The sequence below is a fragment of the Heptranchias perlo genome, chromosome 3, assembly GCF_035084215.1.
Source record: "Heptranchias perlo isolate sHepPer1 chromosome 3, sHepPer1.hap1, whole genome shotgun sequence".
NCBI classification, from domain to species: domain Eukaryota; kingdom Metazoa; phylum Chordata; class Chondrichthyes; order Hexanchiformes; family Hexanchidae; genus Heptranchias; species Heptranchias perlo.
The window spans coordinates 3651337-3668810 of record NC_090327.1 but is presented as its reverse complement, the minus strand read 5'-3'; the positions used below and the strand labels follow the sequence as shown (position 1 = coordinate 3668810).

The following is a 17474-nucleotide window of genomic DNA, read 5'->3' as shown; positions in this document are numbered from 1 at the left end:
ATAGACATTCCCATTATCCTAGAGAGAGGGACAATCATTATCAAGGAAATTCTCACTTTTAGAATTTTTCTTTACTATTACATTGTCGGGTTGGTAGCAGAATTGCATTATAAGGCTTCATTCTGAATCACACCCATAGTTCTATTTCTCCTTTCACAATTGCCTGCACACATCAATAACGTTTGCTATTTTACATTTTGCTCACTACAATTTTAAATAGTCTTGTGAACAGATGTAATTCTGTGATTGGTGTCTTGGAAGAAAACTTCTGGTAAAACTTCCACAGTTTAGTCATAAATGCTATATTCCCCAGCCAGTACTTCCTGAGTCACTATCAGCTAACCAAGGTCTTTTACAGTTGATACATGTTTGGCAGACTGATTCTCTGCTTTCAAGTGATAACAGCTCCAGGTGTTAAAATTTCCATCTAATATTGTGGATTTTGTCTGAGAGCAATATCTGCTCACCTGTCTTCTAACCTTGAATGAATTTCACAAATGCTAAACTTAGAAAAAGGGATTGACATAAGCACCTTGTCATTTGGAAGGAATTCCAATGAACAACGGTGCCCGGTATCGAGCCTGCAACTGTCCAGAAGCAGAATTACAGAATCAGGTCCACTGAAAATCAAATGTTAGCACTGAGGAACATTCCAGGTATTGGACAAGCAGAATCCTACACCAACTTGCATAGATGGAAAGCAACTTGGGGGTCCTTTGGAACTTGAGTTCTGCTGGAGAAAGTTACACAAGGCTGGTTGTCACCCCAGTACTGCCTGCCATCAGTTCTAAGCAAGCAACTGGAGCCTTGATCCGAAGAATTGAATGAGGAACATAAAAGGTTGTTACAAAGGTACGGGCTCATGGGATTGGGGGTAATATATTAGCATGGATAGAGGATTGGTTAAAGGACAGAAAACAGAGAGGAGGGATAAACGAGTCATTCTCAGGTTGGCAGGCTGTAACTAGTGGGGTGCCACAAGGATCAGTGCTTGGGCCTCAGATATTTACAATCTATATTAATGACTTAGATGAAGGGACCGAGTGTAATGTATCCAAGTTTGCTGACGATACAAAGGTAGGTGGTAAAGTAAGCTGTGAGGTCACAGAGTCTGCACAGGGATATAGACAGGTTAAGTGAGTGGGCAAGAAGGTGGCAGATGAAGTATAATGTGGGGAAATGTGAGGTTATTCACTTTGGTAGGAAGAATAGAAAATCAGAATATTTTTTAAATGGTGAGAAACTATTAAACGTTGTTGTTCAGAGAGACTTGGGTGTCCTCGTACAAGAAACACAAAAAGTTAGTAAGCAGGTACAGCAAGCAATTAGGAAAGCAAATGGCACTTTGGCCTTTATTGCAAGGGGGTTGGAGTACAAGAGTAAGGAAGTCTTACTACAATTGTACAGAGTATTGGTGAGACCTGACCTGGAGTACTGCGTACAGTTTTGGTCTGCTTATCTAAGGAAGGATATACTTGCCTTAGAGACTGTGCAGCGAAGGTTCACTAGATTAATTCCTGAGATGAGAGGTTGAGTAGAATGGGCCTATACTCTCTGGAGTTGAGAAGAATGAGAGGTGATCTCATTGAAACATATAAGATTCTGAGGGGGGCTTGACAGGGTAGATGCTGAGAGATTGTTTCCCCTGGCTGGAGAGTCTAGAACTAGGGAGCATAATCGCAGGATAAGGGGTCAGCCATTCAAGACAGAGATGAGGAGGAATTTCTTCACGCAGAGGGTTGTGAATCTTTGGAATTCTCTACCCCTTAGGGCTGTGGATGCTGAGTTATTGAATATGTTCAAGGCTGAGATGGATAGATTTTTGGACTCTAGGGGATCGGGCAGGAGTTGAGGTTGAAGATCAGCCATGATCTGATTGAATGGCGGAGCAGGCTTGAGGGGCCGTATGGCCTGTTCCTGTATCTTATGTTATTGTTTACCCCGCCCCCGCCCCCCCACCCTGAAAAAAAACAAGACTCTATGTTCCATGTGCCAAATCTGGGATGTTTCCCATCCTAAATAAAGCTCAGGATAAATTTGAAAGAAAAATAATAAAAACAGTTTGGCTCAGGTTTAAAAGTTGTAGGTGCAGGGCACTCCAGATCTGTGCAGGTCCTACCAGGCTCAATGACCATCCAAACTGGCTATGCTACTTGCTGGACCCACACTATTCCCCAGGATAAGGTGCAGGCAAACATGAATAGCTTTGCAGGGGTGGCAAAACTGCTTGATAAAATAGAGTCAAAAACAGAAAATGCTGGAAACTCAGCAGATCAATCAGCATCTGTGGAAGGGACAAATGAGTTAACTTTTCAGTTATAGGCTGGAAGAATTTACAGATGAACAATATTTAAAAAAGGGACCGAACAAAGGGAAGGGGGAGGAAAAAAGACATGCAAGAAGAAATAGATTCACCTGTAATGGAAAACAGAAGATTAAATGGCTGAAGTGATATTGACATGAGATAGAGATATAATGGGCCCGAAATTGCTTTTGAAATAACGGTGAGCCTAACAGCGCTCACCATCATTAATGGCGAAATCGAAGAGCAAGTTCTGGCAACCGCACATGCGCAGATCTGAAAGCTTCGCGCTAAAGGGACCTCGCCGGCTGCAATCAATGGAACAGCAGCAACTTGCTCTCCTGCGCAGCTGGAAACTAACTAATTTTGCCACAAAACAGGTACCCTGAATTTTTTTAGGTTTAAACTAAGTTTCAACAACATGGTAAGTATTAATGACTGCCAAACAACCTCTCTGGCACTAAAAAATCAACTTTAAAAATCGTAGTGTCTCAATTACTCCTGATTTTAATGGTTTTTGGATTTTTTTTCAAAAGAAATTAAATTAAAAACTTTTTCTTTATCTTTTTTATCTCAGTCTTTTAATCTTGTCCCCTCTTTATTTTGTTTTCTCTATCTGATGTTATAGTGCAATTACTAATCTTCTCTGGCACTTCCTGGTTGTTAGTTTGTGAATGAGCTTCACTCCCTGGTTCTCAGTGTGGCTTGCTTCAAGATGATTGGTGGAGGGGACATAGCAATCCTTTCCTCCTCTCAATGCTCCGAGTAGCCCGGGGATAGCTTCTTGCAGCTCTCAAGTAAAAACAAGTTGATGCCCAGAAGAGTCCGAAAAGTTTGTGGGTGAGTTAGTTACTTACCGGCGGCGGGCGATGTGTTTTTGCTGCTCAGACCAATTTCTGGCCCGAAGATACTTACAAGACACACAGAAGTATAGTAACTGTTTGAGTAGAGGGGGTGGGGCAGGTCGAAATGGTCCTTGGAAAAGGAAAAACCTGGCAACATGGAGCTGAGTCCACGAGCCTGGCCGAAGAAAAAAAGGTGAGCACCAAGAGTGCAAACCGCCCAATCAGCCTAATTTCCGTAACCAAACCGAGAAAATAGAGTTGACTTTATGAACTGGGCCGTGTATATGCCATGTTCTACTCCAAGCTAAAGTTAGTAGTGAAGAAAAGAATATTAATTAGCCTAACATCTGTCATTGGGAAAATGCTAGAATCCATTATTAAGGAAGTAGTAGCAGGACATTTGGAGACTCCATACAATCAAGGAGAGTCAACATGGTTTTATGAAGGGGAAATCATGTCTGACAAATTTATTAGAGTTCTTTGAGGAAGTAACGGGCAGGGTGGATAAAGGGGAACCAATGGATGCAGTATATTTGGATTTCCAAAAGGCATTCGATAAGGTGCCACATAAAAGATTACTGCACAAGATAAGAGCTCATGGTGTTGGGGGTAATATTCTGGCATGGATAGAGGATTGGCGAGCTAACAGAAAACAAAGAGTCGGGATAAATGGGTCATTTTCAAAATGGCAATCTGTAACTAGTGGGTGCCGCAGGGTTCATTGCTGGGGCCTCAACTATTTACAATATATATCAATGACTTGGATGAAGGAACAGTGTGTCTTGTGGCCAAATTTGCTGATGATACAAAGATAGGTGGAAAAGCAAGTTGCGATGAGGACACAGTCTCTGCAAAGGGCTATTGACAGGTTAAGCGAATGGGCAAAAATTTGACAGATTGGAATATAATGTGGGAAAATGTGAAGTCATCAACTTTGGGGGGAAAAATAAAAAAGCAAAATATTATTTGAATGGAGAAATACTACAAAATGCTGCGGTACAGAGGGATCTGGGTGTTCTCGTACATGAAACACAAAAAGTCAACATACAGGTGCTGCAGGTAATCCTGAAGGCAAAAGGAATATTGGCCTTTATTTCTCGGGGAATGGAGTATAAAAGCAGGGAAGTCATGCCACAACCGTACAGGGTGCTGGTGAGACCACACCTGGAGTATTGCGTATAGTTCTGGTGCCCTTATTTAAGGAAGGACATACTTGCATTGGAGACAGTTCAGAGAAGGTTCACGAGGTTGATTCCAGGTATGGAAGGGTTGTCTTATGAGGAAAGATTGAACAGGTTGGGTCTATACTCATTGGAGTTTAGAAGAATGAGAGGAGATCTTGTTAAAACATACAAGATTCTGAGGGGACTCGATAGTGTAGATGCTGAGAGGATGATCCATCTCGGCCTCCTCCCTATATCCCCACCACCACAGAAACCAGTCTTCAGCCAATTCGATTCACTCCACGTGATATCAAGAAACGGCTGAGTGCACTGGATACACCAACGGCTATGGGCCCCGACAACATCCCGGCTGTAGTGCTGAAGACTTGTGCTTCAGAACTAGCTGCGCCTCTAGCCAAGCTGTTCAGTAGAGCTACAACACTGGCGTCTACCTGACAATGTGGAAAATTAGCCAGGTATGTCCTGTCCACAAAAAGCAGGACAAATCCAATCCGGCCAATTACTGCCCCATCAGTCTCCTCTCAATCATCAGCAAAGTGATGGAAGGTGTTGTCGACAGTGCTATCAAGCGGCACTTACTCATCAATAACCTGCTTACTGATGCTCAGTTTGGGTTCCGCCAGGGCCACTCGGCTCCAGACCTCATTACAGCCTTGGTCCAAACATGGACAAAAGAGCTGAATTCCAGAGGTGAGGTGAGAGTGACTGCCCTTGACATCAAGGCAGCATTTGACCGAGTGTGGCACCAAGGAGCCATAGTAAAGTTGAAATCAATGGGAATCAGGGGAAAACTCTCCAGTGGCTGGATTCATACCGAGCACAAAGGAAGATGGTAGTGGTTGTTGGAGGCCAATCATCTCAGCCCCAGGACATTGCTGCAGGAGTTCCTCAGGGCAGTGTCCTTGGCCCAACCATCTTCAGCTGCTTCATCAATGACCTTCCCTCCATCATAAGGTCAGAAATGGGGATGTTCGCTGATGATTGCACAGTGTTCAGTTCCATTCCCAACCCCTCAAATAATGAAGCAGTCCGAGCCCGTATGCAGCAAGACCTGAACAACATCCAGGGTTGGGCCCATAAGTGGCAAGTAACATTTGTGCCAGACAAGTGCCAGGCAATGACCATCTCCAACAAGAGAGAGTCTAACCACCTCCCCTTGACATTCAACGGCATTACCATCGCCGAATCCCCCACCATCAACATCCTGGGAGTCACCATTGACCAAAAACTTAGCTGGACCAGCCATATAAATACTGTGGCTATGAGAGCAGGTCAGAGGCTGGGTATTCTGCGGCGAGTGACTCACTTCCTGACTCCCCAAAGCCTTTCCACCATCTACAAGGCACAGGTCAGGAGTGTGATGGAATACTATCCACTTTCCTGGATGAGTGCAGCTCCAACAACACTCAAGAAGCTCGACACCATCCAGGACAAAGCAGCCTGCTTGATTGGCACCCCATCCACCACCCTAAACATTCACTTCCTTCACCACCGGCGCACTGTGGCTGCAATGTGTATTATCCACAGGATGCACAGCAGCAATTCGCCAAGGCTTTTTCGACAGCACCTCCCAAACCCGCGACCTCTACCACCTAGAAGGACAAGAGCAGCAGGCACATGGGAACAACACCACCTGCACGTTCCCCTCCAAGTCACACACCATCCCGACTTGGAAATATATCGCCGTTCCTTCATCGTCGCTGGGTCAAAATCCTGGAACTCCCTTCCTAACAGCACTGTGGGCGAACCTTCACCATGCAGACTGCAGCGGTTCAAGAAGGCGGCTCACCACCACCTTCTCAAGGGCAATTAGGGATGGGCAATAAATGTTGGCCTCACTAGCGACGCCCACATCCCATGAACGAATAAAAAAAATGTTACCCCTCATGGGGGAATCTAAAACTAGGAGGCATAGTCTCAGAATAAGGGGTCGCCCATTTAAGTCGGAAATGCATAGGAATTTCTTCTCCCAGAGGGTCGTGAATCTTTGGAATTCTTTGCCCCAAAAAGCTGTGGAGGCTGAGTCATTGAATACATTCAAGGCTGAGTTAGACAAATTTTTGATCAGCAAGGGAGTCAAAGGATATGGGGAAAGGAGGGGAAAATGGAGTTGAGGTAAAAATCAGATCAGCCATGATCTCATTGAATGGCGGAGCAGGCTTGAGGGGCCGAATGGCCTACTCCTGGTCCTATCTCATGGTCTTATAACATTTCTGGAACAAAGCCATGTGATCTAATGATATACAAGATCTTTTTGGAATGAGCAAGGATTGAGATATTTGTGGGTCTTGAAAGTTAGACTCGTGATCCTATTGAATGACCCTTTTGCATTGAGCAGGGATTCACTAAAATGAGTGACTGACTAACTCAGTTTACTTTGATGTTGATAAAGTTGTATGCTGTGTGTTCTGTTGATATAGAATTGTGATGGAATAACAGTAGTCCTAGACATGGAAGCAACTGGTCTATGTCTATACCTTTGATTCAGACAAGCTATTTTCTACGGCTTTCAGGACTGGAAGATGAGAGACTAAGAAATGTTGATATTCAGAGGGACTTGGGTGTCCTTGTACACAAATCACAGAAAGTTAACATGCAGGTACAGCAAGCAATTAGAAGGCAAATGGTATGTTGGCCTTTATTGCAAGGGGATTGGAGTATAAGAGTAAGGAGGACTTGCAGCAATTATATAGGGCTCTAGTGAGACCACACCTGGAGTACTGTGTATAGTTTTGGTCTCCTTACCTAAGGAAGGATGTACTTGTCTTGGAGGGGGTGCAATGAAGGTTCACTAGATTGATTTCTGGAATAAGAGAATTGTCCTATGAGGAGAGATTGAGTAGAAATGGTCAGGATTTTTCTCCCATCCTCCACTGGGCTACTTGCTGTTCTGATGAGTCAAACCTGAACTATTAACTTGGCCTTTCCCTCTGAGATTGTGAATTTCTAGTATTGCTTTTGCTTTTATTTTGGATTTCCAGCATTCTTGTTTTTTTCTTTGTTTTCTACAATTTGTTACTTATCAGATTGCTGCACCAACTTGTAAATATATTGCACTCACAGGGACACATTGTGCGAAGTCAGGGGCTGCATGCCTGGGCTTTCCTGCGATATGCTGCCTGTGAGCGTCACTGGCTGCACTAGATCATGGAATCATCCCTATATTACATAGAATTACATTTAGAGTCTAAATGGGATAGAGGCATAAAGGGATCTAGGGGTACAGATTCACGAATTATTAAATGTAGCAACGCAGGTTAAAGCCATAAAAAATGCAAACAAAGCATGAGTTCATTTTTAGAGGAATAAAATTCAAAAGCAGAGAAGTTATGTTAACCTTATATAGAACCTTGGTTAGACCACGCTTAAGAGCACTGTACACAGTTCTGGTCTCCGTATTACAAAAAGGATATAGAAGCACTGGAGACAGTACAAAAAACAATTTACAAGGGTGATACCAAAACTGAGGGGTACAACTACCAGGAAAGACTGACTAGGCTGGGCTCTATTATCTGGAAAAAAGACTGACATGATCGAGGTCTTTAAAATTATGAAGGGGTTGGATCGAGTAGATGTTGAGATGTTTAAACTTGTGGGGGACGTCCAAAACTAGAGGCCATAAATGTAAGATAGTCACTAAGAAATCCAACAATTCAGGAGAAACTTCTTTACTCATTGAGTGATGAGAACCTGCTACCATGTGGAGTGGTTGAGGCGAATCGCATAGACGCATTTCAGGGGAAGCTAGATGAACACATAAGGGAGAAAGGAATAGAAGGATATGCTGATAGGGTTAAATGAAGTAACGTGGAAGGAGTCTCGTGGAGCATTAACACTGGCATAAACCAGTTGGGTCAAATAGCCTGTTTCTGTTCTGTAAATTCTATGTAATCCTTATATTGTATCAAAAAGGATCCTTTGTACACTTCATCTTTGAAATTTTGTATAAGAATGTTTTGACGTTGACTTTGAAATGTTGAATCACTATTAAGTAGTAAGTTTTTTAAAAAAACGTGTAATAGACAATTACAGCGTTTACATTGATAGATGATATGTGACTCTAAGCAGTGAAATATTTTCCAAATTAATAGGTTAGAATTCCTATATTTTCATTGTATGAAACTATTACAAAATGAGAATACATTCACCCTTATTTGTTTTGTTCTTTTCATGGGTATTGCCGCAGAAGCTATACCTCCAGGAAAGGGTGGTGCATTTATGCTTGAATGGTTACTACCACCAAATAGTTACAAACCATTGCTGGAATCTGCAGTTATGATCCAACTGGCTACATGCAATAATGTGGATGTAGAGGATTACTTTTGTGATATTGTAAATACATCTTTCTCTGTTTATCTATGTTCTTGCAGGGACTTGAACGGCACTTGGTTCAACTGTTGCACTTTTTAATTCATCGTTTATAATAGTGCCGTTATGAATGTGCCATTTTATTTCATAAAAGTAACTGCATGGACATCTCTAAATTCTTTGTTCCAGGAGCTATCCAAGATTGCCATGCCTGTTATATTTAATGAGCCACTTAGCTTCCTCCAGCGACTTACAGAATACATGGAACACACTTATCTCATCCATGAAGCTAATAGTTGCCGTGATTCATTGGAGCGAATGCAGGTATAGTATAGTCATTGCCTTCTGAGTGTGTGCTGTTGCGTATTTTGGATCTAGGTTGTTGTACAGTTAAGACTAAATAGTGCATGATCAGTAGGAAAGATTTTTTTTCACTGGATAAAACTTAGCGGTCAATTTTTATATTAAAAATGAAGCTCTCTTGAGCACTAAATGGCACTTACAATATCTGAAATGTATATTCTTACTTTTGTCATCCACATCTCCAAAATGCTGCTCAGTTGCTTCGCAAAAGCCATATGATCTTCCATTGATGTACGAGTTCTGCAGTCATAAACTGATCATTAAGGTGTCCTCCCAATGGCAGCAGGAATGTCTCACCTTTCTTCTCCCAGCACTAAAAGCTCTCAAAATATTTTTCTCATTTCTCAATCAATTCTATTTGGCCATAATTTTTGTTGTTCTGAACATCTTTGATCCTCCCAAATTAATTTTGCAGTCAGTACGAGGTTAGGTTTCATGCCCCCTTATAGCTGGGGTAAAAATGTGCTTTTCTGCAACCTGTCAGTCTCCCCTTAAGCTCACTCTGTAAGTCTTTGGTCTAGGCAGATGTACAAGCAACTCTAGTACCTATTCTCTCCCTCCACCCCCACCTCCACCCAAAATACCTTTTGCATTAGTTCTCAAAAGGCATTCCCAAGAATGCCCAAACCAATTTTAGTCAGAAAGGTGTCTGATATTACTTCTGATGAAATGTGGTTTTGAATCATGCCTAAGTTAATGCTTCTCTGTCTGATGCCGTTATCCTTAAGGTACCAGACACCACTCCTCTGGAGAGAGGTTTTAGCAACATGTCACCTGAAGCTGAAATTTTGTGAGAAGAGCTGGAATAGTTCTGAGAATATCATTAGATGAGCATGCATCCATGTAAAAGAACGATTATAGCACCCTGGTGCTTTAATGGGTAAAAGAACTATCTGATGTAGCACAGTCATACAGGGGAAGGCCAATGGTTCACTTTCTGGTCTCTGCTAAGTTAGCTACTCTCAGTTGAGACAGTATAGTTGGCCTCTGCCTTTAGGCTAGCAATTGGAACTAATCAGCCAGAGTCTGTGCTCTTGATCATCCAGTTGCTGGAAAGGACACATTTTGGTTGTTGAGAACAAAATCAGATTCAACTATGATGTCCTCCATCCCATTTCTCAAAGCCTTGCTGGCATGTACAAGGCTCAAGTCAGGAGTGAGATGGCATACACGGCACTCAACTGGACGGGTGCTACCTCAACAACACTGGGGAAGCTCGACACCATCCAGGGCAGAGTATCTCACTTGAGAGAAGTCCCTGCCACCAGATTCAATACCCACCTCCACCATTATTGGTGCACTGTGACTGCAGTATGTACGATACATAGGATCACTGTAGCAGCTCATCCAGGTTACTTCGACAGCACCTCCCTCCCCTGCAATCTCCACCGAGAAGGACAAGAGGAGCAATGTCATCAGAACACCACCATCTCCAAGTTCTCATCCCAACTTGGACATATATCGCTGTTCCTTCATCATTGCTAGGTCAATATTCTGGAATTCCTTATATAAACGTTATTGTACACGGACGGTACAATACAGAAAAGGGCTGTTTGGCCCAACCGATTTGTATTGGTGATTATCTGCCATGTGAGCAGTAATCCTAATCCCATATGTAGTATGGGACTAAATTTACATGGAGGCTCCCTTCCCTCAAGGACATTAGTGAACAAGTTTTTTTTTAAACAGCAAACACCATTGTGGGATCGCCACCACCTTAAGGACTGCAGTGATTGAAGGACAAGGCCCAGCACCACCACCTCGGGGCAAAATGCCAGCGTTGCTCACATCCCGAGAACAAAAATAAAATAAAAGAATGTTTGATTAACCCGCAGGCACCCAGCCCTGGATATGCCAATCCTGCACATATCCGGCCAGGTCAATAGTTTGCAGCCTTTACACATGGCCATCTCTCAGACCTCTAACCTTGCAGGCCAGCAAAAGTCAGCAAAAAATGCACTGTAGAAAGCTTTGCCTTATGTTGGTAGCTGTGAAAGGACTTAGTTTTGACACAACCAGTATAGTTCTTGGCATTGGCACTCTAGCTGTTCTTCACAGGCAAAATGTTACTTCCAGTGATCAGGGCTAGTACATTTCTTCCAATTGTTGGTTGGTTCTTGAGAGAAGTTATTTATACATCACATCTAGAAATTCCTACATTCTGAAAACATATATTGCAGAGTGGAACAGTTTCTGCCCCATTTAAGAAAAATGGTTACTTATGGGCTATGGTCACTGCACATTCCTTCTGGAAATCTTTGACTCATATTGGTAGATGTGAAAGCCTCATCTTCTCGGCCAATGTAGTTCTTGGTATTAGCACTCACCTGTTCTTCACAGGGCAAATAGTTGTCTGAGAATGTGGATCCACTAGTTTGTTTTTAAAAACGGGTATGAATTGAGATACTCGAACCTCATAGTCCATCCAGAGCTTTTAACCTAATGCTGGTTACATGTTTTCTCCCCCATAAGAGGTCACAGTGCTAAAGTTCTAACAAAGTCCACATCCATCAGAAATCAAATCCATGCTGCTCAGTCTCATTGTTTTCAAAGCCACTACAGAGTGGAGTGGAGGAGGTGGAAGTGTTTAGTCATGATGCCACCATGAGTGTGTGGGGCAGGCTTGATGGACCAGCTGGTCTTTTCCTGCCCGTCAGTTTCGTATATTCGCATATCCGAGCAAAAGGATCTGCGTATTTCTAGGAAAGCTTATGTATAAAACTTGAACCTGCTTCTGGGCAATACTTTGCCGAATGAGAAAATGTTCTATTGTCATTGGTAAATCAGGAACCATGAAATGAAAGCTGTTTTCACGTGTGCCTGTGCCAGTGCCAAGGTTTTTTGTACAACCAGTTTTTAAAGCAGTGGCCGAGACTACTCCTCATGCTTGCCTTCATTTGAGCCTGTTAAGATTTAGATTTCAGAGCTTTTTGGTGCTATTTTTTTTTCAGGCAACTCTTAATATAGAATCGTAAATTGCCTATCTCCCATTTTCGGTACTGCTGTTGCAGTGTCAAAACTCCAGGTTCCATATTGGCTCAGTGAGGTGGGTGTATTGGGTGAGGTTAGGATTAGTTTGGCTGTGATGCCCTGCAGTCCTATCCTGCTGATGGCCAGCATCAAAGGTGAAATATAAATAATGGCTGCGATACAGTAGTGTAACCATTGCTCGTGGAACTATAACCCAGCAAGTAGTTAACACCTTCATGAGGAAAGGGGAAGAAAATTAGCGAGGGAAAAGAAAAACTTGAATTTCTTCCCTGCCTCACCTTTTCCTTCCTACAATTTACTGGCTTTTAAACCCAATGTTGGCATCTGCTTCTTGATTTTGACCATTCTTCTCTCCTACTCCTGATCATGTCTTGCATTGTGAATTTAACCTTGGTTTCTCAACAAAAAAAAACCCCAGAGAGCTATTGCCATTTGTGAAACTATATCTGACGTAAGTTTTTTGCAGGAGGGAGGAAAGAAAAGGTTGGAGGGGAAAATGTGTCCTTGGTGGTGCACTTTAGCATTCTCAATCTATTTCTCTCATTTGGAATGCTTGTATCTTTGACAAACTATTTCTTGCTGGGCGGTTAGTCCATTTTGCAAGCTGTCTCTATTGAAAAGAACTGAGTATTGATTTGTGCTTGGGTTACTTGCAGAGTACAAAAAGGAAGATCTGTGAACAAACACTGTTAACTACCACTGCTGCTGATATCCTCACCCATGTTTTTATCATCTGTCAGCTTGACTCAGTCATAGTACTCCTGCCTCTGAATCAGAAGGTAGTGGGTTCAAATCCCATTCCAGGACTGGAGCACATAATCTAGACTGACGCTTTAGTACAGTACTGTGGGAATATATTGTCTAAGGTATCGTCTTTTGGATGAGACCTTAAACCGAAGCACTGTTCCAGGTGGATGTAAAAGATTGCATGACACTATTTAAAGGACAGCAAGGAGTTCTCAAGTCCTGGCCAGCATTCCTTCCCCAAGCAAAATCGTTTGCTGTTTGTGAGATCTTGCTATGTGAAAATTGGCTGCTGTGTTTACCTGCAAAGCAACAATGGCTGTACTTCATACAAGTAATTCATTGGCTGCAAAGCAATTTGAGATAGCCAAAGGACATAAAGGCACTTTATAAATACAAGTTTGTTCTTTATTTTCGACTTCTACAGGTTCAACTTTTCCAACTCTCTTCTTGCTGGCCTCTTGAATTGTAACCTACATAAACTCCAACTGATCCAGAAATGTGCTGGCAGAATTCTGTCCTGTGTTAAGATCCACTCGTCTTATTACCCTTATCCTCACCAAACTTCACTCTCTCCCTGTCAGTGCATTGTTTACAAAATACTTTCAGTTGTTTACAAATCCTGCCATGGTCTAGCTTCACCGTAGCTAGGCAACTGCTCCAGCCCTCTTTCCACTTGGTTCTATTTTTTTAAAAACAGCAGTTTTATTACCTTTTGTGGAGAGTTGGCTGCCATGTCTTTGGTCCATCCTGGTTGTAGTTCTGGAGGTATCTGAACCTCGGAAACCATACTGTTGACTAGAAATGCAGAGTTCCCTGCTGGTACCATGGTCTCCTGGGTTTAAGCAGCTCAAGATCAACTATCAGGTTGGTCCTTAATTGCTGTTCCCGTTATTTCCAGTGGAAACACTCTATAAATCAAGGAGCCAAACCCTAATGGTGATGTGATAGAAACCCAACTCTAGAGTGTTCATAGTAAAAGTGACATTTTTGTTAGTCAAATTAGATTTTCATTCAATTATAGTAATTTCATTATAACGAAGTGGGCAAGTACTTTGGACAAAACATACTCCCCATAGACGTCGCTTCCCTTTAACAAAGTTTTGTATAAATAACTAGTTTCATTTTGACTGTTTAATGACTTAAAGTAATGACAAAGCTTTGTAATGATTAATTATAATCCTAATAATATTTATTTTATTTGGAAGTAATCATGTTTTGAATTTATATTCCTAAAACAGTGTGTAGCAGCATTTGCCGTTTCAGCTGTCGCCTCACAATGGGAAAGAACAGGAAAGCCATTTAACCCACTCCTTGGTGAGACATATGAGCTTGTTAGGTGAGAAACTTGAATGGATTGATCTGCTCATTAAATTATTTATTTCAACTAGTTAAAATTGACTAGGATTTTTGTGACATAGTTACTCTTCAGTTGTGTTGTATTGCTTTGTGAGAAAATGGTAAGCTAGTATTTAGTTGTGTTCTTTCAGTTGGGAAGACTTTTTTTCAGTATCCCAGTTTTTAAGTGTGTGATTCTATTATATGTTCCTTGTGCTGGTAGAAATGGGAAAATTTATTATGGCACTCTTCCTCTATTTAAAAACACTAACTTGTCATCAGTATTTGGAGAAGGAAGAATAAACTAAACAAAAAAAAAAGCAGAGGACTACTAATGCATATTGTGGAGGAAAAATGGAAATTATGAAAAATCCTCGCACTCTGTATTTAGTAGCATTTAAACCATAGCATGCCTACATGCTGGAGCTGAGAGGAAGAGGGTTGCTGGTTTCTGAGCAGCAATATTCTCACGTCACTCTGCATCTGGATTTGCCAGGTTAAACACTTTTGAGATATTTTGAGTGGCCCAATGAAGCAGTATTTTGGGCTGGTGGTGTCGGCTTTGATGCATTCCCTGTTTTTTTTTCCCGGAAGACTCTGCAGGGATGGTCCCTGGGGAGCATCCTGACAAAAGTATACTGCCTTTTACCATTCATTAGTGCCATACAAGATATTGATTTTAGATCCCTTGTTCTCAGCAGTTTAAATTTTAATTGATGTCTGAATGTTTTATTGGATGTGTCAGCTTGACTCACTTGACATTACACTTGCTTATGAGACAAGACATTGTGGGTTCAAGAACCATTCCCAGGATTTGTGCACATAATCTGGGCTGACACTCCAGTTTAGCACTGAGGAAGCATTGTATTGTCGAAACTGCCGCATCTTGGGATAAGAAGTTAAACTGGAGCCCAGTGATTCAGGTGAATGTTAATGATCCCATGGTGCTATTTGAAAAGCAAACCCTGGCCAGCATTTCTCCTTTAACCAAAATCATCAGAATTAATCAGAACGGCGCCAGTTCTGACGAAAGGTCATCGACCTGAAACGTTAACTCTGTTTTGATTTCAGATTTCCAGCATCTGCAGTATTTTGCTTTTGACTTAAATATAAGTCTGCCTTCTTTACAGCCAGTTCCATGCAGTGTAATTGGGCATTACTATGAAGAAAGGCTAAGAGGTGTATGAATGAGGTTCAAATGAGCTGCTTAGTTTTCCCCTTGCCTGTGAGGTGTGCATTTGGCATGTCCCTTTGACAGTACGGCTGAGGCCAAGAACTTGCTTCGTCAGAAAATGGCAGACATCAACCTCACCAAACCATGCACAGCATCTTGAACCCTACATTTTGCGCAAAGTACTGTATAGTCCACAGCAAATGTGAACACTAAGACTAAAATTGGAGTGTGTGACACTAAATTCCGTTGCATAAGGTTAGTGTTAGTTCTGCTTGTACCTTTCTGAGGGAGTTCTGCTTGTACCTTTCATTGATTAGTAGGTTAAGATAGTGAACAACCTGTTTATTCACAGGCAGGATCTAGGATTCAAGCTTATATCGGAGCAAGTTAGCCACCATCCTCCAATCAGTGCATTCCATGCTGAAGGACTCGTTCAAAACTTTGTTTTCCATGGATCAATATATCCCAAACTCAAATTTTGGGGGAAGAGTGTGGAAGCAGAGCCAAAAGGAATTATAACACTAGAACTTTTCAAGTAAGTGCAGTAACAGCTTCAGACTTTCTCAGGCACCAACCTGCTTTAAATTAAATATGCAGTTTCATTAGCTGCTATGGAAACCACTGAAGTCGATAATTGTTCTCCAGACATACTGATTATTTTGGTTGTATTATTTGTAAACAGTGATCAAGAACATTTGATAGTTTGTTTTAAGAGAAACTTGTTAAGAATGTTGAAATTGAACTAACATAAAGCTTCATTGTCAGTTGCAAATCTTGAGTTTCTAAGCAGAAGTGTTATTACAAGATAGCGGTTTCATTCAAAGATTCCGATGAGTTTGAGCAGGTTACAACCAATCGCTTGAGCCCAGGCAATGCCTTGATATCACTCACATGTATCTCGTGTGGCATTACTCGTGGTTGATGAGACCTGCTGCAGTGTTGGCTGAGAGTGCAAGAAACACAATTGTTGAGTTGGGAGGAAGTGGGGAGGCTGAAGAGTTACATAAGAACATAAGAACATAAGAAATGAGTTGGGTGAGGGTGGATACTGAATGTACTCACTGCCAGCAAAGATGGTGAGTCTGATAATCAGATGATAATGGCTGTTTTATTTTTGTTATAGTTCTGGGATCTGGTTAGCCATAGAATCATACAGCACCAGAGGCCATGTGCCAGCTCTCTGAAAAAGCTATCAATTAGTCCCACTCCCCTGCTCTTTCCCCATAGCCCTGCAAATTTTCCTTTTAAAGTATTTATCCAATTCCCTTTTGAATGTTACAATTGGATCTGCTCCCACCACATGATTTGACATGCACTGTCTGAAAAGAACAATTCACTGAGTTTAAAAAAAACTCATCTCCCCCTGGCTTTTTTGACCATAAGCTTAAATCTGTGTCCTCTGGTTACCAACCCTCCTGCCAGTGGAAACAGTTTCTCCACATCTATCAAAAAACCCATAGAATTTTGAACGCCTATTAAATCTCCCCGTAACCTTTTCTGCTCTAAGCAGAATAATCCCAGCCTCTCTCGTGTCTCCACATAAATGAAGGCCCTCATCTGGTGCCATTGTGGTAAATCTCCTCCGTACCCTTGTTAAGTATGTGACAGATAAAACCACACCTTTAACACATACTTATCGGAAAGCCAAGAGGAACACTACATTCAGTACAAAGGAAAAAATTTGCAGGGCTGCGCGGATACAGCGGGGGATTGGGACTAGCTGGATTGCTCTTGCATAGAGCCGGCACGGACTCGAAGGGCCGAATGGCCTCCTTCTATGCTGTTACCATTCTATGATTCAGTTATACAGACACACAACTTTTTTTTAACTATAGATCTCCCTGCTCTTTGCCCCAGAATGATGCCCTATTAGGTCTGTGCAATCACTAAGTCTGTTGAATGATCTGCATTTGGGAAATAACCATATGCTTCCTTATCACCGAATATGAGATAATTTGTCATTGGTTCCATTTTTAAAAAGATTTTTAAACGATGTGAAAAAACTATAGTATCAAGTACCAGATTGTGCATTGGATCAGCACACTGCGTCCCGCTGCAAGACCTGGCTTTGAATTCACATCACATTAATTGGCAGGAGACATCCTCTCTGATGGTTGAGAGGACTCTTAAATGAAATAAATTCAGGCTATCTCGCTCCCTTTTTTAGTCTACAGTACAAAACTGTGGGTAATTTGATGGAGTAAATTGAGGATTTCACTCAAATA

General features: G+C 41.9%; 1 protein-coding gene across 5 annotated transcripts in view; it reads left to right on the top strand.

Moving 5' to 3' along the window:
• Positions 1 to 17474, top strand: part of osbpl1a (oxysterol binding protein-like 1A) — a 227455-nt gene that overhangs the window by 177131 nt on the left and 32850 nt on the right. For all 5 annotated transcript variants that reach the window (XM_067977748.1, XM_067977744.1, XM_067977740.1 and 2 more), the window contains 3 exons: positions 8829 to 8963; positions 13979 to 14076; positions 15602 to 15784. In XM_067977748.1, coding sequence (XP_067833849.1) covers positions 8829 to 8963; positions 13979 to 14076; positions 15602 to 15784 — 416 coding nt within the window. The remainder of the gene's footprint in view (positions 1 to 8828; positions 8964 to 13978; positions 14077 to 15601; positions 15785 to 17474) is intronic.